The sequence below is a fragment of the Thalia democratica genome, chromosome 4 (genome assembly GCF_965202585.1).
Source record: "Thalia democratica chromosome 4, ktThaDemo2.hap1.1, whole genome shotgun sequence".
In the NCBI taxonomy this organism is placed as follows: Eukaryota; Metazoa; Chordata; class Thaliacea; order Salpida; family Salpidae; genus Thalia; species Thalia democratica.
The window spans coordinates 59,120,537-59,146,708 of NC_139168.1; the positions used below are offsets into that span (position 1 = coordinate 59,120,537).

The following is a 26,172-nucleotide window of genomic DNA, read 5'->3' on the forward strand; positions in this document are numbered from 1 at the left end:
AAAGTTTTATAAAGTTTTGAGAAAGTATAGAATATCCAAGTATCGCGAAGTAGCTTTATATAAGTGTTTTATGGTATGAATATTCAAAGGTCGTGACAACCTTCATAAAAAAAAGTTAGGTTTCTTTGTAAGATAAGTTATGAACACTTTTAGAACAAATTTTGGGTTAAACTGTGTTTAGAATAATTAGTTTGAAATTTAGTTTATATACTTATTGCAAAAAAACTAACCTTTTAGTATCAAAAATTAACTATTTATAAAAATATTTTATTAAATTTTATTTTAAACAAATTTGTAAAATATTTAGTTTTATTGTTTATTTAATAAAAATGCTTGTTTTAAATTTTACCTGAAAGTAAGTGGTATGCTTCTCACATTGTAAAACTAATCAATAAAAAAATTAGTTTGCCAACAAAATTCTATTCGCCCTTTTATTTTCCTAATTAGTGTTTGTTGCCTACTGATCTCTACAATCGCCTAAAATTGGCGTATCACCTATTTTAGAAAAATAAGAACTGGGAACTTTTATTTAAGAATCTTATTTTATTACACTTTTTTTTATGTTTTTTACATAATAATTTTTTTGTGATTAGGTAGTAAAGAATTGGATAGGCCAAGGCATGCAAACTTTGGAAAAAATTCTTAACAGTTTAAAATAACTATCGTAAAAGATGTAGAACACAAGCTAAAAGTTAGTTTAGTTTATAAGCCAAGCAGAAGTATACTAGTTACAAAAACAAATTTAGTTTACTGTATTACTGCTTGTAAATTGATATTATCATGCTTAATTTCTTAGAAAATTACTCTGTATACTATTTAAAAAAACTACGTAAAACCATTTACTAAAGTAAGTTTATCTTTAGAAGACTGTTTTAAGATCTCATTTTTACAGTAATCATGTGATAAGATTACACACTAAGTACAAAAAATATTTAATTTATATAACATATATTAAGTAACATAGTTTGAAAAAGTATTTAATTTAGTTATTTATTCTGCACAGCTTTAGAATATCTTGAGAATCACTATTTACGAAATTTAAAAATAATACATGATTTGTCTACGAAACAAAAACATATCTGTGAAAGGGTTTATGAAAATTTTTTATGTGTAAAAGTTTTAGAAATATTTACTTAAAACAGCTGTTTTTGATTTAAATCTTTTGTTATACTTACACACTGTTTAAAACTGCAGCTTTTTTAGACATATTTTTTTAAATTGAAATCATTTCAGTTCTATAACACTACTTATAACTAACTACTCTATAACATTTACTGTTCAACCAACATTAAACTTAACAAAACTTTAAAAAATAATTTTTATAATTTATGATACTTTTTTGTACAACTAGGTTACTACTTTACACAGCAATGAAATAAAAAATATAACATGTATATGTTACATTTACTTAACTTGATTTTATAAATACTAAATAACTTAAAGAATAAACAGTGGTATTTTTTACCCAAGTTTTGACAAAAACAACTCAATCGTTCGGTTCATTAAACAAAGTGATCATCAAACTTAAAAAAGCACCAACTCTTAAATTCAAATTAAAAATAAATCAGGCAGGACTTTTTCTGAAAAAAAAATATTTGAAATAGATATATACATAGAAAGTTTTACAAGTTCTACCCATTAAGTATATGACGAAAATAAAAGTTCTTTAAACATTTATACACTAAAAACTTTGAAGTAATCAGCTTTAATATAATCATCCATCTAAATATAGGACTAGTGATCTCCTAGTTTAAAAAAGAGTCCAGTTTTAGCCGAATCCTAGCTTAGATTCAGCCAGATCCAAAAATTTATAGGAGTAATAACTATTTTAGGACAGAAAAAAAATGTTATAAATGAATTAAAATAGAAAAATAAACCATCAAGCATAAACATATCCACATTGTTAGTATTTTCACTAGTTGTAATTGTTATACTGTAGGTTAACATATATTTATAAATAATTTGCTGCTATTAAAGTACAATAAATTTTGAATGAAATTCTATAAATTAGTATTTTTCAACTGCACTTTTTTGGCATGTGATTAATTTTGTGGATCAAAAAATTATGTTGATTATTTTTTGTTTCCTCCTTACAAGATATACCAGTATTCACTATTTTTTTGCTTATGTACTTGCTTACCTTTATAAGTTCTTGTTTATACACTTTAGTTAATAACTTATAATAGAGATCGAAGACATTTTTGGTCGATGAGCCATGCGTGGGAGCATTTAGTATAAACGGTTAGAATTAGTGATCTTCCGGATATATTCTAATTCTATTTGAATAACATTTCATAATTCAACTGAGAATCTCGTTTTTTTTTTCTGAACATTGTTTTGACATTAAAATTTATTAACTTGACGTAATTTACCGGATCCGGGTGCTTTTTCAAACTAAGATTCGGCCGGGTCCGGATCTGGATATTATTTTCAATTGAGATTCAGACTTAAAACAGCAATATCCGACCAGATATGGATACTTAAAAACGGATAGTTTCCTACAATCTATTAAAGGTTTAAATCACTAAAATAAAACTGAGAAACCTGCTTTACCTTAAAAGTTTTGAAAGTTTTCAATTTACTGGATCATATAATTAGGTTTCAATTGATACAGATGCTGTAAATTAATAATTTACCAAAAATAAAACAGTTCTTATTTTTATCTTAATCATTTAAAACACATGTATGATTGTAGCAATTAAAACAATTGCTAATATCGTTCGTATTAAAATTAAAATAATTGGTTGTAAAAGGGAGTTGAATGTTTAAAAAAAACATTTTATTTATTTTCCAACATATATAAGCCTATCAATAAAAGTTTATTTCAAACTTGTTCAATAAACTAGTGTGAAAAATTTATAACTTTTATTTTTTGACTGTGTTTAAATTATTTTTGATATCGAGACAATACATTTACCATGAAAAAACTTTCTATTAGTTCCACTTACACATAAAAAAAATAAGTTATTTTTAAAGCCTTATAAACGTTTGTGAGCTATATATAGTAGTATAATGATTAAAATTTATTCGATACTCATGTAACACGTTTTAAAAAATACAATTAGATATTATGTTTAAAAATAAAATGTTTAATTAAGAGTTAGAACAGAAAAACAACATTTTTTTACAGTTTAAACATTCCATTGATCTTTATAAGTAAAATATTCGATTTTAAAATCCACTATAAAATAGTTTAAAACAAGCTCAAGATAAAACAATTAGCTTTTTAAATAAAAACACATACAATATTTTTGATATAAAGTTCGTACAAATTTAAAAAAATATATATTTTTAATAGATAAGATCTATAAACTAATTTCAAAAAATAGTACTAAATTTTTCAAACAAGAAATAAAAACCTTCAAAATTAGAAAAACTATTTATGAAGAAATACTAGTAAAAATTTTAGTTTGCTTGTGATGTTAATTTTTCCTAAAAGCAATAATAGTACAAAAATATTGTTTTCTACATAGAAATTACCTAATATATAAAGAATATGACTAAGTTTTAAATGCTTCAATTAGTTTAGAATATTTTAGCTTTAAGATTATTTTCATTCTGTTCCAAAGAAGCGATCTCCAAAACTACCTGTAAGTTTTAAGCATCAATATACTTTATCAAATTCTTTTCAATAAGCTAATAAGTTATTCAAAGTATGACGACTTTAGATAAAAAAGTAAACATGTGCAACAGATGGAATAGAATAGTTCATAGTATGCAAAAGCTTTATGTTCTAGTAAACATACACAATAATGAAAAACTACTTAATATCGTTCGATATTTAGTTAATTACTAGTAGTAAACACCATGTTGATAAAAAAAATCATTTAGAAACAATTTCAAAATCTTGTTTTTAATGCATAATTGTTTATGTGGAATTTTTTTTTTGTTTTAATTATCACATACGCATAATTTAATAAAATTTTAATGAAAACAAAATATTTTTAAGCTTAAAAGGGTAAAGCGGTTTTTCGTTTTTAAAAAGTTTAAATACAAGGAAGAACAACTAACCAAGTCCAGGTACTATGTGCAATTGCTCATTCAAACTTTTATCTACTGCTGAAGTAACAATCTTGACTTTAGGAAAAGCATAAGCCACATTCTGAACTCCGGATTCTGCCATCAGCAACGCAACTGCACGTTGCATTGACAATTAGATTAACATTAAACAAAAATTTTGATTGTAGTCGTAAAAAACACTTATAAAAGTTTGATAAGTTTTGGATAAATTTGACTGAAGTTAATTTATTTATTACCTCACAATACGCATACTTACAAAATTTATAAAAATTTTCCAATTAACTTTATTTTATTTGACAACTGACACTTTTTTTTGTCGAAACTGATTTTAGCAATATTGAAAATAAATTGTAAACATTACAAAAAATATAAATACATAATTTCACTTTCTGCCATCAAAATATTTCTGTATATTTAAGCTTTATGAATTTTTTGTTTAAAGTAGTCATTATTTTTTATACAATATTAGTCTAACTCTTAATTACATAAAAAACTTTTTTTTTTATAAAGAACGTTATATATTCTCGGTATTCTTCAGCAAGTAGTTATTAATGTAGAAATTTAAAAGTCATTACCTTGTTTAATTTGTACAGGCTGCGACTCGTTTAAACTGGTTTCAAATAAAATTAAATTTAACAAACATTGAAAAAGTGTACTTACCGAGTAGAATGTTTTCTTCTTGAACGTCGTGATCGAGCAGAACCCTGATGGCCATGATTGCGGCTGCACCCGTGGCAACTGTGGCATCCATCAGAATCACGTGATCGTCACGTATTTTTGGAGGTACCCGGATGTAATGCAACTGCGTTGTGATTGGTTAATGACACGGTTTTACACTGAACTTGCAACTTTAGAATAGTAAAGTCTACTATAGTGACTTTGTAAAGTATTTTATGATAGAAAAATTTATGGTTTTATTCAATACTCAAACTATTTTTTATTTTCTGAAAAAATACTCAAAAAACCTCTGGATCAGCTGTGTTTTTGTTGGTTTGAATCAGCAGCTTTCCGAGTCTGATGTCCTTGGTGACAGAAAAGAGAGCAGATTCCATCGTCTCTCCAGCTCTCAATATCGAAACTCCACAAAGCTGACAACGATTTATATTTTAAATTCAAAAGTACATATCATTAAACTAGTTTGTTTCTTTAAAAAACAATGAGTAAAATATGAATATTAATAATAAGTAACACTCTTTTTACTCACACCACTGCCTTTGTACTTAAGCCCATTGTAGTCGGTGTTTTGTGGAGTTTGTACAGTTTTGCTTTCATGAGGTAGCAGTGATAAGGCAAACTCAAACAAAAGTCTCATTAGCCGTTTCGAATAAAAGATAAAATCGTCCCTTTGAGTTTGCTGATCTCTGCATGCAATAAAAATCAACTTAGCTTTGTAAAAGTATAATTTACATTACAAAAAAAATAGAAATATCTAGTTTTAAAAATTTATCTTTAAACATAACTTTTTAAATATAATAAATAACCTAATGCAAAATAAACATTACATCCATTTATAAATATTGCTGAAAATCCAGTAGAAAAGTGGAAATAGTGTTAGTAGTATACCTGAGTATAGTGTGAATGCACTGCACTTGGACTGTTTGATCAAGCAAATACAAGGAAGACGGAAGGGGCTGGTCCAAATGACTTTGCTTGTCCATCAGTGACCTGCAGATTAATAAAGTTCACTTTAAAGTTTAATAACTTTTTCTAACACAAACCTACTAGGCGAAAACGTAACTGTACAAGAAAATCTCTTTATTCGGTAGTAAACATGTATAAAATTTGTACAAGAAGACTGTTCATTATAAGATATTAGTATAATTTTTATTGACTAAAATTATTAAGGAACGAAATTAACAAAAATGGTGGTTATGTAACAGTTTAACTATACGTAAAACTGGTTTATTTTGTTTGAATATAACTTATACTAGTTATGTAACATAATTCTGTTATTTCATGTTTTATTCAAAAGCGTTTTTTATCGAAAAAGAATTAACTTAATCTTATTTCATTTTTACATTTATAAACAATGACAGATTATAGCATAACTTAATTTTAAAAGATTAAGTTTATATTTATTTTAATCCCTACTTAACAAAACTTTGTATTCATATATGAAAAATAAACAACTTTAAAGAAACTTTTAAAAAATCTTGTTTTTATTAAATAAAAAACAGATTTAAAGCTTCCGTATAATTTTCTTAATTTTACTTTGATAATATCGTTTTAGTTTTTTGTACACTGTACCTATAACTAAATCAGAAAATTTTATAACAGTAAAAATTAAACAATTAATAGAACAATTAGTAATTTACTTAGTCTAGTGATTACAAAAACTATATCTTTAAATATTATTGACTGACTTTAAAAGATATCAAAACGAATTAGTCTTTAAATTTCCCTCAAAATTTATCAATAATATTTCGAAAATCAACTTTTTATTTTTAACAAATTTTAAGTACAATTCTATTGACTAAAAACAATTTTAGGCTTTTAAATATGTTTTATAAATAATCTTAGTATTTATTCAAATACAAAACGCTTTTAAAATCAGATTAGTATGTAAGAATATCTTTTGATATTTGTATTAATTAGTCTTCTCTAAGTTATTTATGTTCTTTAAATCAACAAACAAGATTCAAGCGCTTTTTAAGTAAAAAGTTGAATCGATTTCATTGCTTATGTCATTGGAAATTGCTTCTGGTCTTTTAAAACAATTATTATAAAAATAGTAAAAACAACATTTTGAAATTAAAAATAGCATCAGGCGATTATTATTTAGCGATGATTATTTACTTTTAAGCCTGCTAAAGCAAATTAATTTTGAAATTTTTGCTTTATATCGGTATATATTTAAAAATGAGAAAAAAGACTATTTCACTATAAACTTGTTTTCTCCTACGTGTTTTGAAATAATTACCTGAAACGGTTAGTAAATGTTTCTTGCCATATTTATTATTTGCTGTATAAACAAAATTCAAATAAAATAAAAATTTTATACAAAAATAACGAAAAAAATTCAGTTTCTTTTTCAATTTTTTTAAACTATTTTTCTTTTTAATTTTGTTTATACAGAATTTTCTAAATACGGCAAGGAACATTTCCTAACCGTTTCAGGTAATTATTTTCAAAAACGTAGCAGAAAATAAGTTTTTAGTTAAACAGTCTTTTTCCCCTTTTTATATATACCGAAATAAAGTAAAATTTTCAAAATTAACTTGCTTTAGTAAGCTTAAAGCTAGGAAGCTAATTTTTTTTGTGCTGTGTATTTATGTGATTTCCCAACGTCAAAATTTTACTAAGAAAGTTCTAAATTTCTATATTGAGGGGCATTATGCACCCTTATGTAGTCTTTCTCTTGAGTTTACACTTTGAACAAAACTTAAAAGTTTGAACTGAACTGGAAGTGCAAACTCAAGAAATTATGGTATTTTCTGTTATCTATTGGTATTCTTAATTACGTATTTAATAAGTCTTTAGATCAAGGAAAAAGACAAATTCAGCATAAATGAAAGCTGCTTTCGGTAAGAATTATTAAGTTACATTTAGCTTTTAATAACTAAAAGTTTTCCAAAAAACAACTTATCAGCAAGTGTCTGTCAGGCCTAATATTACATATATGTTTTCTAAAGCACCTATTTCTAAGTAAATTTTACTGTTTGTTATTTTCGTTTTAAAGTTTGTAATGATTGCCTTCGAGAGAATTTTTAGATTCATATTTCAATTATAAATGTTGCTAAGTTAAACTACACGATTCGTTTTTAATTTGTAATCTTAATTTAGAGCTTTTCACAAATGCTTTATTTACATTTGATCATTAGATTTTTAGATGTGAACTGTTCTGTTCTTTACTTTTGTTAACTCCATTTTGTATTTTACAGCACTTTTATTAGTAATTTTAAAAGATTTATATTTTATTTTATTTCATTAAATATGAGAAACCTCAACTAAAACATTGTTTTTTTTCATTAGTATTTTGTTAGTAATAAAGATTTTTAAAATTTTTTAAAGTCAAATTTGTATCTTGAACACAACGTGTTTTTTGGGTAAAAAGTTCGATCTTAAAAACTAAGTAACTCAAGAGAAAGACTACTGTACTATTCTATATCTAAAAACTGATTGTACAATATATTACCAACTTAATTAGTATACCCAAGACTTGTTAAAATCAAGTAAATAAACAACTAATCAATCAATTAGCTTTTTAAAACAGACATTTTCAGATTCTATCAATTAAAATTTGTTTTGTAAATATCGTAAAAAAGAAAACAACAAACCTAAAGTTGACGTGTCTCTGTAAAAATGTTATTAAATATTGAATTGAATAAAACTAAATAAGTTTTACAAATCTCTATATTAGTTATCAATTACTTTTTTTTTTAAATATATACAATAATAAACAAATCCTAGCTATATTAAACTAAATAAAACTCTGTTTAATACCTACAACAATCTTTTTTTATTAACTTGAATTTATACTTAAAAAATTTTGTAAGTATTTTTAGTATTACAATAATGAGTTAGCAAAAAAGTTGTTTGAGTCAAATTAAACTAATCTAAGTAAGCAAGACCTTGTTTATGAGTTTTAAATTAAACTATTGCATTTTGCAAACTAAAGAGGTAAAAACTGAAGTAAACTAAAAATTGTTTTAGGTTTGGAACAAAACTGATTTAGTCTAGTTTTAATCTATATTTATAATCATTTTAGTTAAAAATCAGATAAGCTTGTGAAGGCAGTGCTTAAACAAACACTTTAAAATTACCCTTTGTTGAAACCAACAGCTAAAGTTTACTTACTTCTAAGTAAAACATAGCAGACAATATGATTGCAAACAATTTAGAATGTTTAAAGAAAAAATAAATATTATTCAAAACAGCTAAAACAATGTGAAAGTACAAAACTTACCTTTGCAAAAAAATTCTAACAAAAGCTCTACAAAAATCTAATTAAATAAAAAGTATTAATTTAAAATATAAGCTATTTAAACTTAACTGACTATACACTATAGAATTATCATTTGAAGCTATCGTAAAAAAGCAAAACTTACGTTTTCTAATTGTATAGAAACATGCTGGGCAATTAAATTTACTGCAACTTCATTAGACCCACCTTAAACATTGTTCGTAAAATAATATAGAAACTTATACATCTGTACGTATATTAACTGTTGATCATACAAAACTTTCAATACTTTTAATTTGAGTTTTTTTAAAACTTCATTGTATCATTTATAAAAATTTACATATGACCATGCAGTTAGCAGAAGCTTAAAATATTATTTTTCTATTAATGGTTTACAAAAACAGTAAATAAAATAAAATATCTTTAAACAAAAAACACTTTGATTAAAAATACAATTACTACTACGAGCAAATAGTTATTTATCTAATAAAGTTAAGCTTACCTCTAGGAACTTGAATATCAGCATACTGTCTTGTTGGTTCTATAAACGTTTCAAAGGCTGGTTTTACAAACTTGTTGTATTGTGCTAAGACACCCTAAAATACATTTATGAGTACAGTCTAGTCGTTTTAAAAACTGTAAGTAAAGTGCTATATAATTCCATTCCTGCTTGTTTCTATACACAAACACTTTTACTGAGCGAGTAAACAGCTGTAACTACAAAATACTTGAATAAAACTTTATGCAATGTTTTTATGTTCAAAGCTAAAAATTACGATTGAAAAAATGAAAAAAATGCAGGTTTTAAAGAATATATATTTTACCAGTAGTTGTTTTGTTTTTCAATATTTTTCAGTACAACTATATATTTATTGAGGGTATTTTTTTATTCTTAACAAGTATTAGTTGATTTCTAAATGTTTGTCAAATTACTTGAATCTTTGAATCCTGAAGTTTTTATTAAGATAAAGTTAAATGAAAGAAAATAGAACACACTTTTATAAAAATTTAGAATATTTCTTCAGTTAGAATTCACGTTTACTTAACATCAGCAATCACGATAAAAACGTTAGCTGAAAAAAATAGCAAATAAATTTTGATTATGAAACTTGATTTATTTAAACTACACTGGTAAATGAATTTCAGCATGTGTTTATTTATTAGTATAACATATATAACTATGTTTAAAAAACTTTAGAACTGGTTGGTCTTTAGTTGAAAGTTCTAGGAAATACGGTTTATAAAGTTAAACCTGTCTTTATTTCAAATAACTTATTCTTTAATGACATTTATTATTCCTTCCATTAAAGTAAGTGGTTAGTTTATATTATGATTTGTTGTTTTGTTGTGTATTCTAGTTTACTTTACTTAATTAAGACTTAATATTTACAAATATTATATAGTTTTATAACAGTCGGATTTAACATTAAAGTATTTTACCTATTATTAACTATTAACTTCTAAAAACATTTAGAAATAAGTTTATTCTAATTTTAATGAACACATGTATACACCTACTTAATACACCTACTTCTATTCTTTCATTACATTATTTTTTTTTACAGACACAGTTGAAGTGTGTTGATTCGTTAACACACAGAAACATATGTTGGTACAATAAAGGAAGATTAATGTATATTTTGTTTGTATTTATTTAAAATATAACTGTATAGTTTTGAAACTTATTTTTGCTGTACACTCATACAAAACTATTTAAGTTTCAGGATTAACGTTTTTGAATTGAAAAAACCTGAGTTTACATTTAAGTATTAAAAAATAATTTAACGTAATAAACATGTTGAATTTTAATGTTATTATATAAATGTACTAATTGCTTAAATGAAAGTTAAAGAGCTTTTACATTCTATACTTACATAGGCTTGAAAACCTTTATTCCGATTTAAACAAAATTTTATCAAATTTTTAAACAATCAAAGTTTCTACGTGTTTGGGAGTATACAGTTGCTTTACTGTTTGAAAATTAATTTTGAGAAAAGTAATTCAAACTCCCTTATGAGCCTATCACTATTAATTGCGTTTTTTTACGTACAACTAGATCTGCTGCTAACATATAAAACTGATTAGTTATTAAAAGCATTCAGCAAAAACTAGATTAAAATGTTCATTAGCTTGCATACTAAAAATTATTTTAGAACGTTGGTTCAAATATATTTATGCAAGTTAAATCAAGCCTAAAATGTATTTTAACAAATAAAAATTTTTATAACTTTATAAAATTAGTTTAAAAATTTCGAAACAGCTTTAGACCATCAAACACGTCTTCTAAACTTTTCAGATTAGCAAGGTTGCAAAAGGTTTTGTGAAAAAATTATAAATCAACAACATTTAAAAGATAATGTAAAGTTACTTTAATTTTTTTCATTAAAAATAATTAATGATTTTTTTTTATGATAGATTTTTTGAATCTAATCAAAATTTCATTACTATACATGTTAAAATTCTTTAAATTTCCTGGTTTTTTACAATCTTTGTTTGAAATTCCAGGTTTTTCCAGAATTCCAGTTTTTTTTGGCAACTCTAGAACAGCCTTATGAAGTAGCAACCTCAAAATACTATTCAAAATCAAATGTCATTTCAAAACCTTTTTTTAGTTAAGCTAAACACACAACACATAAAAAATTTTAGTAAGGGAAACTAATTTTAACCCTTAACTTGAAAGTTGAAATCAATTTTTACAACATAACTCAGTTTTAACTAACCTGCAAATCTCTACCTCTTTGACAAATGTCTCTTTTCAATCTCCTTGCAAGTCTGACATCAGAGTCGGTATCAACAAATATTTTCATATCAAGTAACTAAAATAAAAAATAGATTACCATACTTATATTTGTTAATACTAATGAAAAGGAAAAAAAATATTTGAAACTAATCTCAAGAGAAATTAAATTGAACATAATATTTGAGCAGGTGGTGTTTGTGTTTATTTTTAAAAAAATTTGTTTAACAGCTGAACTTTAAAGTCAAAATAGATACCTTTTTAAATACTTTTGAATATTAACATATATAAAAAACGAAATTAAATAAGAAACTGAATAATTTTATATCGAAAATTATTGCCTTTATTATTTTTAAACCCTATTTGTAACACAAAATTTAATATTATAGGCTATTATGATAGAACGAGTTTCAAATAAAATTTTAATTTCATATAGTAAGAAAAAAATATTTGTTCACCTTACATTTATCACTAATATTAAATAGTTTAAACTTTTATTCTTTTATTTTATAGCTCTTCTTTTTAATAGTTTTTAGAATTATTCGTTAATACATCAAAATTTAATTCATTATTATTGAATTCCTAAAAAATTTTGAGAGAACAAACATGTTTATAAAAAAATACTTTAACTTTTCTGAACTTTTTCTAAATACGTTAAAATATTTATATACGTGTTTAGAAGGCAAGTAAAAACAAATCAAACCCTATTTTTCAAAAAAATAACTACAAATAAAAATATCTCGATATAAAATTAATCATTCATAGAATAAATCAACTTAGTTAAACTTATAAAAACTTTTTTAAGTACATTAAGTTAACTAAGCAATAAACGAACATCTCTTAGTTCAGGTTTGCAAAATGCCATTATTCCCTCAAACACAATAACGTTTGCTCCATAAAGTGCTTTCTGTTAGTATTTTCCAAATTAGAAAAATATATATGTTTAAAATGTATGTACATTTAAGCTTGTTTAAAATTTTAAAACAATACATTTTCACTTGGTAATTGAGGTCAATTTGGATGGCTAAAATAAAAGTTGTAAAAGTTTGTTTACAAAATGTAAATGGGTTAAACTTCATAAATCACTTCTAAAATTACACATTAATTCAAATTTTGTTACTTCTATCTGAACTAATAAATTAAAATTGTAGAAAAAATTTTTTTATTCAACTTATTTTAATTACAAACAAATGTATTAAATTAATGAAAACTATTATTTATGTAAATAAAACATTTAGATAATAAGTTATTTACTAATACATCATACTTTTTTATAAGATATAATAAAAAGATAGAATTTTTATCTAACAGTTTTTACTAACTTTAGTCAAAACAAAAACATTATGTCTTCTCAAGCATTTATATTAATCAACAAACAGTTTGCTTTTTCCTGCTGTGTGTTGCAAAATCGTATATTGGAACGTCAACTTTTTTTCCCTGTTTCAACTTCTTGAGAGTTTCAACACACAAGTCGAAATCAAATGCATCCACATGATCGAAATTGTATTCGTTTCTAGCTGCCTGTGCTTGCTGCTCCGGTGTCAACTCCTGTTTTAAGTGTTTACACATTTTAATCTAATATACTTGAATCACTTTCTATTAAAAATTAGTAAAACTTAATTACATACAAATTTGAAACAAGTTCTACAAAAACTATTCAACATGTAACTAACGTCTAAAAATAAATTTATTTTATACTAATTTGAAAGATTAAACTTTTTAAAGTGTTTAAACAACTTATTTATTACATAACACAAAGCACTCATAAACTTAAATTAAAACTTTAAAAAACTTAAATTTAATTTAATAAACACAATTTAATTTATCTCAAAGCTTCAACTTAATAAATATTTATTTAATTGTATTTTTTCAATATAAATATTATTCAACTTTTTGATGAGCACTGTACTAAAAGTGTTTTTTGGTACATAAAGATCAGCCTAAACTATAGTGAATGTAATCAAGTATTTTAACACTTTTTACAAAACAGAGGATTTGTAAAAGCTGGTTGATTTGAACTATACGAGTTAAAATACTTGAAAAACTACTTTGTAAAATGAGTCCATTGAAAAAAGAACGACCCATGGCAAATCTAAAGCTTCAATGATTTTCTCAGCAACTGTAGTCTTTCCAGATGCACTTCCTCCAGTTAAACCTGAAGGTTTATTTCATAAAACTTTAAAAACTAAACTATCTTAAAACATCTATTAAAGTTACAATTAGTTTATAAAGAAAAAATCTTATGTACATAGTTTAAAATATTAAGGGCATAGGGGGTTAACTTTGATTTTTACAAGTTGATCTTATTATATAGAGTTTTATCTGAGCTATCAGACATTTTTAACCGCTTGAAAAAATTCAAAGTATTTTCTTGACATATGAGCGATCAAAGTCGGTGACCTCAATAGGTTCCTAATGGGAGGCGCAAACTAAAAGTGCAAAAAAAGACCATTTTACTAAAAATCTATCTCCTCCTTCATTTTTTAAGCAATCTTCTTCAAATTCTCACAGAAAGTGCATTATTAAATTTTTAAAAGATTTAATGCAGAATTTTTTTTTAATTTGAAAAATAAAATTTAAAAAAAAAAACAACTTCTTTTTTGTTTTTTTATCTAAAATTTTTATTTTTTAATATTTTCAAAATTCCAACATTCAAAGTCTTCTAAATTACAGAAGGAACGTTTCCTGAAAGTTTGAGGTCTCTAGCTCAAAAAATGAAGAAAAAGATAGGTTTTTAGTGATTTTTTTAATTTCTGAGAAAATTTATGTTGAAAAACTTCCGGTCTATACGTTTGTATTAGAAACTTTTTATAAAAATTACAATATCTCAAAAGTTAAATAAGATTTTTTAATTTTATAAAAACTGGCTTGTAGTTTGTACTTCAAGCTTTCATATAAGATACAATGTTATTTAAGTAAAAAAAATGTTGGACCCCCCCTTATGCCCTTAATTCTAAAACAGAGAGGTAATATTGCCAACTTTTGGAACCATTGATTTGAAACAACAATTTTTATATACAGGAATAACTTTGTTCATTTTCAGCAAAATAGCTTTTTTTTAAACCTATTCCTTTTTATTTAATTTAAAGAGTTCTAATTTAGTTTTAACAAGGTATATGAGGAACAGTGTACGACTTGATAACCAAAGGTTTTTTGTACACTGGGTCCTAAGACCTTTTTTTTTTGGTATTTTTTTTTGTTGTTTAATAAACTATTATTATTATATTAACTTTAAAAGCTGTGCTTATTTCATTACAAAAAAATTAGATACACTCTGTACAATTTAGTATATTTGTAAAGTAATAAAACAACATGTACTTTAATATAACTTTCTTCTACATAAAATTTATAAAATAATATAAAAAACAGAATTTAAATTAACATACAAATGATTCCAGAAAAATAAACAGTCTAAATACAATCTAGAAAAGTAATAGATTACCAATAACAAAAGCATCTTTGAATTCTCCTTGTTCATTATACCAAGGTGGTCTTCCTGAAGTGTATATTGTTTTCTGAGAAGTTTGTATCACAGCTAGAGGCTGTTTTAATTATTCTATTAATTTAAAATCTTGGGTATACAATCAAAATCCACCCGATCAAAATCCACCCAATTTATTTTGATATTTATTTTATCATTAATTTATTTTATATATTTTTTGCATTTTTTTTTTTTTTTTTTCACTATCACTGTTACCCCTACCCTTACCCTCAATTGATAAGCTGTTCTCAAATTTGACTGGGTGGATTTTGATCTGGTGATTTTGAACGCGGGTGAATTTTAAATTATAATAGTTCTACAATGTGTAAAAACTTTGAAGCAAAAATACAGCCATATCTACAAAAGCAAAAATAACTAGTACTTATGTTGTGAAACTTAGCAAACATTAAAGTCTAAATATATTTTTCAACTAGTTCCATTAACTATTTAATAGTAACTAAAAAATTTAATAATATTAACTAATACACATTAAGAAAAAGTATTCATCAACCTCTGAAATACTTGTAGTACGAGTTTTTTTATTTGCCTTCAAAGTTATGAAATCACCAGACTCAAGTTCCTCCTCTCCGCTGCAAAATTAATTACTTTTGTACAATAAAAAATCAAATGTATTTATTTTAAACAAAGCAAATTTTTTTATACATAAAGAATCTTGTGTTTTACATTCTTTTTTTTATTTTTCAAACTCAATAAAAGTACTTTGCTGTTAACCTGTTAGACCTGGCAGAAAGTCTTCTATCCGATGACCTTCTACTGCTTGCTTCTTTTGAATCCATCATTGCTTGTTTTAAATAATTGTTTAGAGTTATTTCTAGGATCATTTCTCTTTTTATTTAGGTTTAAGTGCATTATTACATAAAAACAGTAAGAATATACACTCCAAACCATACTTTATTTTGACTTCATAATATTTTAACATTTTTTATAAAATATTAATATATTTTAATCAAATTTTTAAATTTAAAAATGTGTTTAATCTTTTCTCAACACATGTAATTAAGCATCTAAAACAATAGTGTAAAAAATTTAGTGTCTTTAAAAGGGTTACTTGATACCACCTTACGTGAAAATTCTATGAAAACTTAGCTAGTGTTATGTGATAGTTTTTACCTTTTATTATTCTAAAACTATAATTTTAAAGCTGTATTTTTCTATTTTTTTGAGTATAGGTGACCAATGGATTTTGAACCAAATGGGTTGCAACAAAGTCAAACAAGATTGACTGCACTGGTTAAGTTTTGGAAGTTTTTTGGTTAATGTGTTATGCAAATGGATTAAGGTGATAGTACAGCAGTATATTAATAACTGCTATATCTAATCAAATTTTTTGTATAAGTGTCAACCACTAATTTTTGATCTTGTAATAATTTTTTTTTTATGATTAACTTTTTTTTTACCATCTTAAAAAAATCTGGGAACTTTCAAAGCTATCATTATAGCCCCTTTGCTATCAGGCCACCTAGTAATAGCTGAAGTTTTAAGACTGATTCAAAAGGTATAGGACGTCCTGGACAAGACGTTAAAAGGTATCTGTATTTTGGGACTCAATAACCAAAAGGTTCATTCATGCGCCATGTCCAAAGACCAAATATTTGAGGGCTTTTTTTTCTGTTGTTCAGTTAACTATAATCCATATGAAAAATAAAATTCACAAAACCTAATTTTTTTAACAATTTTGTACTGTGGTAGACAAATTGCAATTGTAAGTAAAAGCTTACTTAACAAATGCATATGTGGTACATCAAACACTCTGAAATGTATATTATCTATCAATTTTAAGTTATGCATGAATAAGTATTTTAAGGCTCAAACTTTTCATTTCTCAATGAAGTTATGGAGAAAACTTCAAAAATATTTTATTCTGAAAAAAAAAACTATTATTAAGACCTTAATAAATTCTAAATGAATTTTTAAAATTACTCGTAATCTCTAGACTAAAACATTGATTAAAACCTAAGAGATAATTTAAGGTATATAAGAATTTAATTTGTGGGAATATTTTTCAAATTGGGAACGGGTCAGAAAAGCACGGACGTCACTTTAGTACAGAGTGACACTTTAGCACGGAGTGACACTTACGCACGGAATGACACTTAAGTACAGAGTTACACTTTAGCACGGCGTCACTATCACATGGCCTTACATTCTTTTTTTATGCTTACATAACAGTTTTACTTTTATGTTTAAAAATCTAAAAACAAACAATGTAACATGTAGACTAAAACATGTAAAGTAAATTGTTTAATCCTTACTTAACTATAATTTTAAATAAAAATAACTTTAATAGATATACTTCCCCTTAAAATCAACAGGATGCTGAGTGACTATATACAGTTAAATTTTAAACATTTTATCAAATATGTTCTTAATTAGTATTAAATTTAATTACTTAAAAGTATCAATCGTGCTGAAGTGACACTCCTTGCAAAAGTATCACCCCGTGCGAAATAGACGCTGTGCGAAAGTGTCACTCCAGGTTAAAGTGACGCCGTTCTAAAATGTTATACCATGCTGAAGTGTCACTCTGTGCTAAAGTGTCTCTCCGTGCTAAAGTGACGACCCGTGCTAAAGCGACACTCTGTGCTAAAGTGTCTATCCGTGCTAAAGTGACGATCCGTGCTAAAGTGACGCTGTGCTTTTCTGGGGTAGGTGTCAAATTTGCTCGAGCGTACAAAATTGCACAAAGGGACAAAATTGCACGAAGATAAAAATGCGCGAAGACTTTTTTGCACGGAAAGTCAATTTTGCACAAAGACATTTTTGCACGGATTTTCTTTTTACTATTACTGTTAGAACTAACCCTTTACCTCGGTCAATAGCTTTTTTTTTCCAATTTATTTTTGTTTATTATTCTTGTTTATTTTTAGTATTAATTTTTATTAGTTTTATTTTTATTTTTACCATCACTGTTATACTTAACCTAAGCCTTACCCTCGGTTGGTAACTTTTTTTTTTATAATTAATTTTTTTTTTAATTTTTTTTTGTCTAAATTTTTTTTACTCTCGTGCAAAAGTTACCCACTGTGCAAAACTGTCACTCGTGCAAAACTGACCCTCCGTGCAAAATTGTCTTCGTGCAATTTTTTCCGTTCGTGCAAATTTGTCTTTATGTAATTTAGTCTCCTCGTGCAATTTTGTCTTCGTGCAATTTTGACCCGTTACTGCTTTTTTGACACCTACGCTTCAAATTAACATCAGCACTTTTTAAAATTCAATAATTATTGGAAACTAGTTATACAAAAAAAGTCATAAAATGGTTAGCGCAAATACTTTTTAATTGTCATAATTTATAAAATCATAGTTATTTTCTAAGGCTTTTTTTTGGAGATAACGATACTAAAATATAGGAACTTACTGGGTCCAGTAACCAGATCCGATTGGTTCCTATTGCTATAGATCCGGTAGATCATTGAATTTACTTTACTCGTTTTGACTTCTTCAAATTGTCATTATATTGTTAAGAAAGTTTCAGAGTTTCACGGGCTGCTTAAAAAATAATGACTTTTACATTTTTGAGGTAAGTTTTTAATTTCAAATCAAATAAGATTTAACGGGAAAGTTTGAAACTTACACTAAACATTCTAGAGTTTATGATGAAGAGCAAAGTACAGGAAATTTAAAAAAACTACGCGAAAATTTGCAAACCATTTTAGATTTTACAGGAAAATTTGAAACTTTCACTAGAAATTATAAGAAAACTTAAAATTTACACAATATTTTCTGTAGTTAAGAGTCTTTGGTGTATTTGAAGGGAGTTTTGAAACTTACAATATACACTATGAAAAGTTTTAAAAATTACGTAAGACCCAGTCGGAGAAAATATTTAAAATAAGATCAGGATTTTAATTTTATGGAGTCAGTAGGTCACTATGGTAGAAAAATAACAAAAATTAAAAGTGTATTAACTAAACTTTACATTTATTGCTTTTAAAAGGTTTCTTTTCGTACGCAAATCTTCATAGACTAACAATTTTTCAGTCTAATAAACAATGACAGTTTTATTACAATATGCTCTGTAAAGACAATAACATACAAAAAGACAAAACTTCCAAAAATATGTGCACACAAAATTTATTTTAGAAATTATATTTACATCTAAATATATAAATTTTTGATGGAAATTTATGGTATGTACATAATTTATGTTAGTATATTACATTATATTTAGAACTGGTAGATACTTACTAATAAAATCTTTTAGTATTATTACATGCTTATATTTAAACTAGAATTTTTACAATGTAGTACTGTATTTTAAAATTTGTTATAAACTAAAAAGAAATGTAAAAGAGTATATTATAACACTTGCATTTTTAAATAGTTTTTTTAAATCAATGATCTATATCTAAAGTACCATTTAAATAAATATACATAGTGGGGGAAGTTTTCTCAGAATTTTTATTTTATTTTTTTAATTTTGTTATGGCTTTTTTTTCATATATTCAATACAACATACTAACTGATAACTACTTTATTTCGAGGCAAGCGATATTTTAAAGACTCGTTAAAACTTGCCTTAAAATGACGTAGCATCGTACCACTACTGCAATTTATCGCGCAGGAACACCAAAATTAAAATTGTTGAACCAGCCAAAAGTATCATATCACACAGTTTATGATGCAGAGAGGTTAAAAAATCTCAAAAAAAACAAAGATCATCAAGAAAACTAACGCTCTCGCTCATTCCGTACGAAAACCAACACCAAAGTCGCCAAAGAGAAATATTGGGCGCCGAAAATTCTCCATAAAGAAAATGGCAATCAGTAAGAAAAGTTTGAAAACGTATCCCAAGCCCTTATAATAAAAATTCAAAAACAAATACTAAAACTGCTAGCTTTCTTTGAAATTTGTTAAAATTTGACACATATAAGGATTAAACTGTTTTTTCAGACAAATAAACTGTCTTTGTTTAAGGAAAGTTTAATTCACAAAACGACATAACGCTGCCCCGACACTCAATGGAAGTTCCTGAAGACATGTTAGCCACAGACGTTTTGCTTCAGACGGTATGTTCTTGATTGCGCTCTCACTTACTCTAAGTTTTCTCTTGTCAACTGTACTATTTCAATAAGGTCGGCTGTACGACCCTTGAACCGCCAAGTTAATCATGCAATCGCCACCAGAAGCCAGCATCTGTCATAATTTTAACTGTCGAAAAATTGGCCCTGCATTGTGTGATATAAAATTTCACACCAAGAATGAATATTTCACTGTCTGACAGGACAGTATTCCTCTCAGAGTTGGTATAGTATCAAAAATTGTCATACCAGTTAAGCACTGTAGCGTATAAGATTTTGTTTGTTTCATGTTAATAATTTCACGGTTGAGTAAAAATAATATTGCTTTTTACCTGCTCCCTCTCACCAATCCAATTTGCCGGTTTTTTGGAGCTAATAGTTGTTGCCTCCTTCATCTTCGAATACCAACCCATGGACTTCAGTTTTTGGACTTAGCTCAGCTTACTGCAAGGGAAGTTACGGATTTAAGAGGGTGATTTGAGCGAGTAACTGTTGCTGAAGAAGCAAGTCAGATTAATAATGTAAAATAAATAGTTTTATTTGTTTTTAGGCTTTGAAATAAAATAAGGAGTATGTAATTTTCGTTTTCTTTCATTAGTTAAAAAAAAATCAGAACACAATCTAATAAAACCTAAACATGAACCTATTTGATTTCTTTTTCGTTGTTTGAAAAATATATTTCAAACTTTTTTGCTGGAAGACTGATAAACGTCAAAATTTGTGATAATTCGTTAGTTAAAGACTGTAAGCAGAAGCATTATATTTTAAATTAAACCTATTATTTAATTAATTTGATTAACATAGACAATAATATAAGTTTTTTCTTAAAAATATTTATCTACAGATTTTAAAATATTGACATTTGCTGATAGATAAGTCAAAAATAAATCTAATGCTTTTTATAAATAGATTTTAACAAACTAAAAGTTAAAATCTTTTTGATCATGAATTCTAAATATTTCAAAACATCTAAACATTTACAGGCTTTAATAAAATCAATAAACATATATTAAATGTCTTTCTAAAATTAAAAGTCAATTATTTTTTTAACAATTCAGTATGTAGCAAATAACCTTAAAAAGCAACCGCGCTTAAAGTCTGATAAATCTTAGTATAGTACAGTTTTAAGAAATTTATTTTAAAGAAACATTTTTATTAATTTGAATCACCAAACTAAAATTCCGTAACGTATTAGTTTAGTTATAAAACTAAAATTTTAAAATCTTAACTCCAGTTTAGCACTATTTGGTTGACTGTAATAAATTTAATAAGCAGAGTTTGTAAAATGCTAAAAGTTTTCATGCCAATTGAGCACTGAAGTGTAAAAAAAATTTGTTTGTTTAAAGTTAATAATTTAATGCTCGAGTAAATATAACACTGCTTCTTACCTAGCCTGCTTAATATGTGCCGAAATTATTTAGTTTTTGAAACTATGTTTAAATGATGATGATTAAATATAAAAGAAAACTTTTACTTGATAAAAATTCAATCGTCTTAATTAGTTGTGTGGTCGATTCATACTAGTTATCCGTATAATTTAGTAAAATAATGAAACATGTTTGTAGACAAATGAAAATTAAAATAGAAACTGAAGTCGAAATTTATATCTGCTTTAAGAAAAATTTTCTTAATATGGTAAAGAATCAAAAACTAAATTATTAACTGATTGATTAGCCTTATAAAATTCATAGTAATCAATTATTATAAAGCGACCATTAAAAAAACTTCATCTAAATCATAACTTTGTTACAATTTAAGTAGAGTGCAAGTCTAAAGGTTTCAATGTTATAGTTTCTTAAACTTAAATATTTAAGCTTCAGGTCTTCACAAATTAAGCTTAAACAAGTAGAAGTTTTAAAACAGCTCGTCTGGATAAAGCTTTTATATGTCTTATATTACGGGGAACTTTAGTAATAGTTAACTAACAAACTAAAAACAATTCGTTCTTGATGTAGAACTTCATAAAGCATAAATGATGTTGTTAATAAAATTGAATTGATTGATTTTAAAGTGCGTTGTATAGAATGAAAAAACTTTCAACCCTTTTTTATATACATAATTTAGTATTTATCTTGTTATTTAACTACATTTATAATTTACAATTCTTTTGATTATTTTTTTTAATTTATTAAGAAATTATAAATTACAATTTTTGAAAAATAAGTTTTAGTTCTAAAACTCAGACAGTATTAGTTTATTTTTTTTAAGTAACTAAACATGCTATTTGGTTAATTTTCAACAATTAAAATTATGAAACACAACAGCTTAAATTATGATAGTAAGTTTTCAACAACGACCTAAAATTGCACAGTAGTTTTAATTTTATTTGTACTGTTTGTATTTGAAGTATTTTTATAGGACTCTTTGCTAAAACATAAGCGATTATTTAGAAACTGCTAAAAAAATACGTAAAAAAAAGTTATAATTTACAACAGCTTTAAAATTTCATCAAAAATAACATGTTTGCAGAGTTTGAGCATTTTTTAATAACTATTTTTTGTATGTTTTGGAAAACAATCTCCTTACTTTCTTAAACATGTTAGAAAATACTTTTAATACACAAAGATCTTTTAAGAAAGTTTGTGCACAATTTAGACAGTTTTTTAAGCGGTTTTTACCATTAATTTTTTTATTAAAATTGATTTAATTTATTACAGAGGTGAACAAGATACTTAGTAAAAAGCAGTTAAAAATCCGAGGTAAACAAATTTAAATTATTTACAAAAGAATATGCTGTACTTTAACATTTTTCAATATATCTGTAAAATTTAACTTGTAAGCATTTTTGGCAGATAGGACTTTTTTTAAATGTGTTTTTGTTGGTTTTTAGATTTAGTTCTTTTTTATCGAAAAATAATTATTCATATGAAAAATTTCAAATTTCTATAAGAAAAATTGATTTTTTAATTTCTCTGTTAGCTATTATAAGATAACAGCCAGAGAAAAAAAAAAAAAAACATATTCTGTCCGTACTCCGCACCTTAAAAATATAATTGAAAAAATCCAATAATCAAGATCTATAAAATAAATTAGTCTCATATAGAGCAAGATGAAAAGTAAACCTAAAGGTAAGTCTGATTTGCATATTTGCTAAGTCAGCATTTTAATAATTTTTTTTTTTAATTTATACCCTTATTCGTAATCCACCTTGCTCAAAAATATTAAAAATTAAGCAAAGAAAAAAGTTTTAAAGGTTAAATAACAAAAAATCAACAATAATTTTTTTTTGCTGACTCAGCAAATATGAGTGACTATTATGGTCACGACTGACCTTTAAGCCGAGCAAAATTGACTGTTTTACCTAATAAAAAGTTCTGTTATAAAAAAGCCATCATTTCTATGTTAAAAGTCCCCATTTCAAAACAAAACTTATTTTCATTAAAATAAAAATAGGTAAAAGATATAACTAGATTGAACAGTTTGACAGCTTTTTTAGGAATTTCATAAAAATGTTTAAACTTGAGACCCAATCATTTTCCTTATCTTAATAGCTAGTTAGTTTTTTTTTATTCTAGAGAACGGTCCTTTCTCTTTAATTAAAAAAAAAGTCCATGTAATTGGGGTTTGACTTTTTGAGTGGGGCCCCTTCAAAAATTTTGAGTTTTTTCTATTTTTTTTTATACAGGGTTGCTACTTTACCTGGAAACCTGGAATCTGACAATCTAGGCTAAAATAACCTGGAAAAACCTGGAATTTTGATCAAAAAATCTATTTTCAGTAGAAAAATTTTTATTTGACACAAAAAATTTATCATATAATTAAATTTTTTTATCATAATCAAAAAGTTTTTTTTACTAAAAAACGCATTTAAAGTAACTTTACAGTATCTTTTCAATATTTTTATACTATTTAACACAGTTTCTTAAATAGAAATTAAGTTAAAACTAAAAATTGACACAAAAATTAGTACTTTTAAAAATCTGGAAGAAATTTGGAAAACCTGGAAAAAAATTTTCAAAAACGAGTGGCAACCCTGTTTATAAAAGCTTTTCTCAAAAAATTTATTTTATATTCAAAATTTTTTTATTTACTTATTAAAATTAAACTTATTAAAATGAGTAAAATATTATGACCCATACAAGTTTAACCTAAATTCATAGCAATGCTATTTGAGGGATTTCTTGCTCAAGTGCTAATAGTTTAGGTTAAAGTTTAGGTGAAACTATATATTTTAAAAACAATAATAAACTGGGAAAAAGATCTCACAACATCTTAAAACATAACTATACAAATCTGTTAAAAGTACTATTAAATTATTAATGATGAAATTTATTATTATAAATATATAATGAAAATTATTATAAATATTTTATTGTTGCATAAAAAGCTGTATATCTAAAACAAAATCATACAAAGTTGGAATTTTTCTGAAAAAATTACTCAGGCTTATGGTATTAAAAAAGAAAAAAATTGAAATAAAAAAATTACAACATCATTAACCTCATTTATACAAGTATGTTTAAAAAAAAGTTTGAAAATAAATTATTATCTTTGGATAAAAACTTGTATAAATAAAAAATAGAAAAAAACTCAAAATTTTTAAAGGGGTCCCACTCAAGTCATACCCCAATTCAATCATTTTTTTAAATTAAAGACAAAGGACTGTTCTCTAGAATTAAAAAAAAAATTAACTAGCTATTATGATAAGGAAAATAATTGGGTCTTAAGTTTGGACATTTTTATAAAATTCCTAAAAAAAGCTGTCAAGCTAAGTTCAAACTTGTAAATATATTAAAGTAATAAGATTTAAAGTTGGGATAAAAATAAAAAATCCAAAAGTGGCTATTTGAGCAAAGGTGGTTATAAATGATTAAGGGTAACAAAATGATTAAAAAAGGTAAATTGAGAAAAGTTTAAAAGCAATTTTATACCAGCTTAATTATTAGAGGGTTGCCACACACTCAGGATAACTCAATCTATTTTGAAAATTTTAAAACTATTAGGCTGTTTGCCCTGATGAAGTAGGGGTCCTAATGAAAGGTTTGAAAACTGAATAGAGCGTTGCAAAATTGAAACCCATGGCCAGCACATATACAAAAAAACTCAAGCTAGTTTGCTCTTATTTAAAAAACACAGGCTTATTTGAAAAAAATAGTTTTATTTATAACAAGTCTTACTATTATATTGAATAATAGGTTTTTTTTTTATAAAAATGCTCTTATACCCCATTTTAAAAGTCTTTGTTTTAAGAAAAAGCCCAGTACACAAAGTTTTTACTCTGTTTACAGGATTTATACTGTGCTAAATCAGTTCTTTTGGAAAAAGTGTATAGTTTTCAGTTTTTGTCAATTAAAATGCTTCAATTTCCTAAATGTCAGTTCAAATGCTTGAAAATTTCAGGTTTTTTTTTGAAGAGATCATTAAATTATTATTTTGTATTTAAAAACTATTTTGTCTTTTGAAGGCAAAATGTCAGTATTTGTCAGTAGAAATTCTATAAAATTTCTGAATTTGTTTAAATATTTATCAATCTTTATATTTTGCTTTAAGTAGATTGTTTAAATGGGAAGTTGATTCTAAATTAACATTTTACTTAGTTTTTGTAAGCAAAATGTCAATATCTGTTTACCAATGCTTGAAAATTTCTGAATTATAAAGGAAATATAAGAACTGTTATAGGAAGGTTTTTGAACATATTTATATACCATTTGCAACTTAATATCAATAGATAATTCATTTTGTTTTGTATTTTATTACACAAAGCTTTTCAAAACTATAAGAGTTTCATTGTCAAGGGATAAATTTTAAATGAAATTTGAAAAATTTTTTGGTAAGTGAACAGCTTTTTAAATTAACTTTAAATTATGACATATAAAATAAATTCAAATAAATGCAAAATTTAGAGATTTAGCAAGTAAAAATAAAGATATGTTTATTAATAGATTGTTGATAATTTTGTTTTTCCATTAAATCAGGGTTTGTGCGCGTCAGGCTAAATCATTTTTTTTTTAAGTTGAAAAACGTCAGGCTAAATCAGTTTTTTTATTTAAAA

General features: G+C 25.3%; 1 protein-coding gene across 1 annotated transcript; it reads right to left on the bottom strand.

Moving 5' to 3' along the window:
• Positions 1-3,405: 3,405 nt before the first annotated feature.
• On the bottom strand, positions 3,406-15,969 carry LOC145834466 (uridine-cytidine kinase-like 1). The gene is made up of 16 exons (XM_082941902.1): positions 15,874-15,969; positions 15,653-15,731; positions 15,103-15,202; positions 13,709-13,815; positions 13,038-13,208; positions 12,496-12,567; positions 11,644-11,739; positions 9,426-9,519; positions 9,069-9,130; positions 8,298-8,314; positions 5,584-5,685; positions 5,225-5,381; positions 4,986-5,108; positions 4,681-4,822; positions 4,012-4,134; positions 3,406-3,588 (listed from the first exon to the last, which is right to left on the bottom strand). Exons 1-16 carry the CDS (start codon positions 15,939-15,941, stop codon positions 3,554-3,556), a joined length of 1,548 nt encoding a protein of 515 aa, XP_082798028.1. The 5' UTR covers positions 15,942-15,969; the 3' UTR covers positions 3,406-3,553.
• Positions 15,970-26,172: the final 10,203 nt, after the last annotated feature.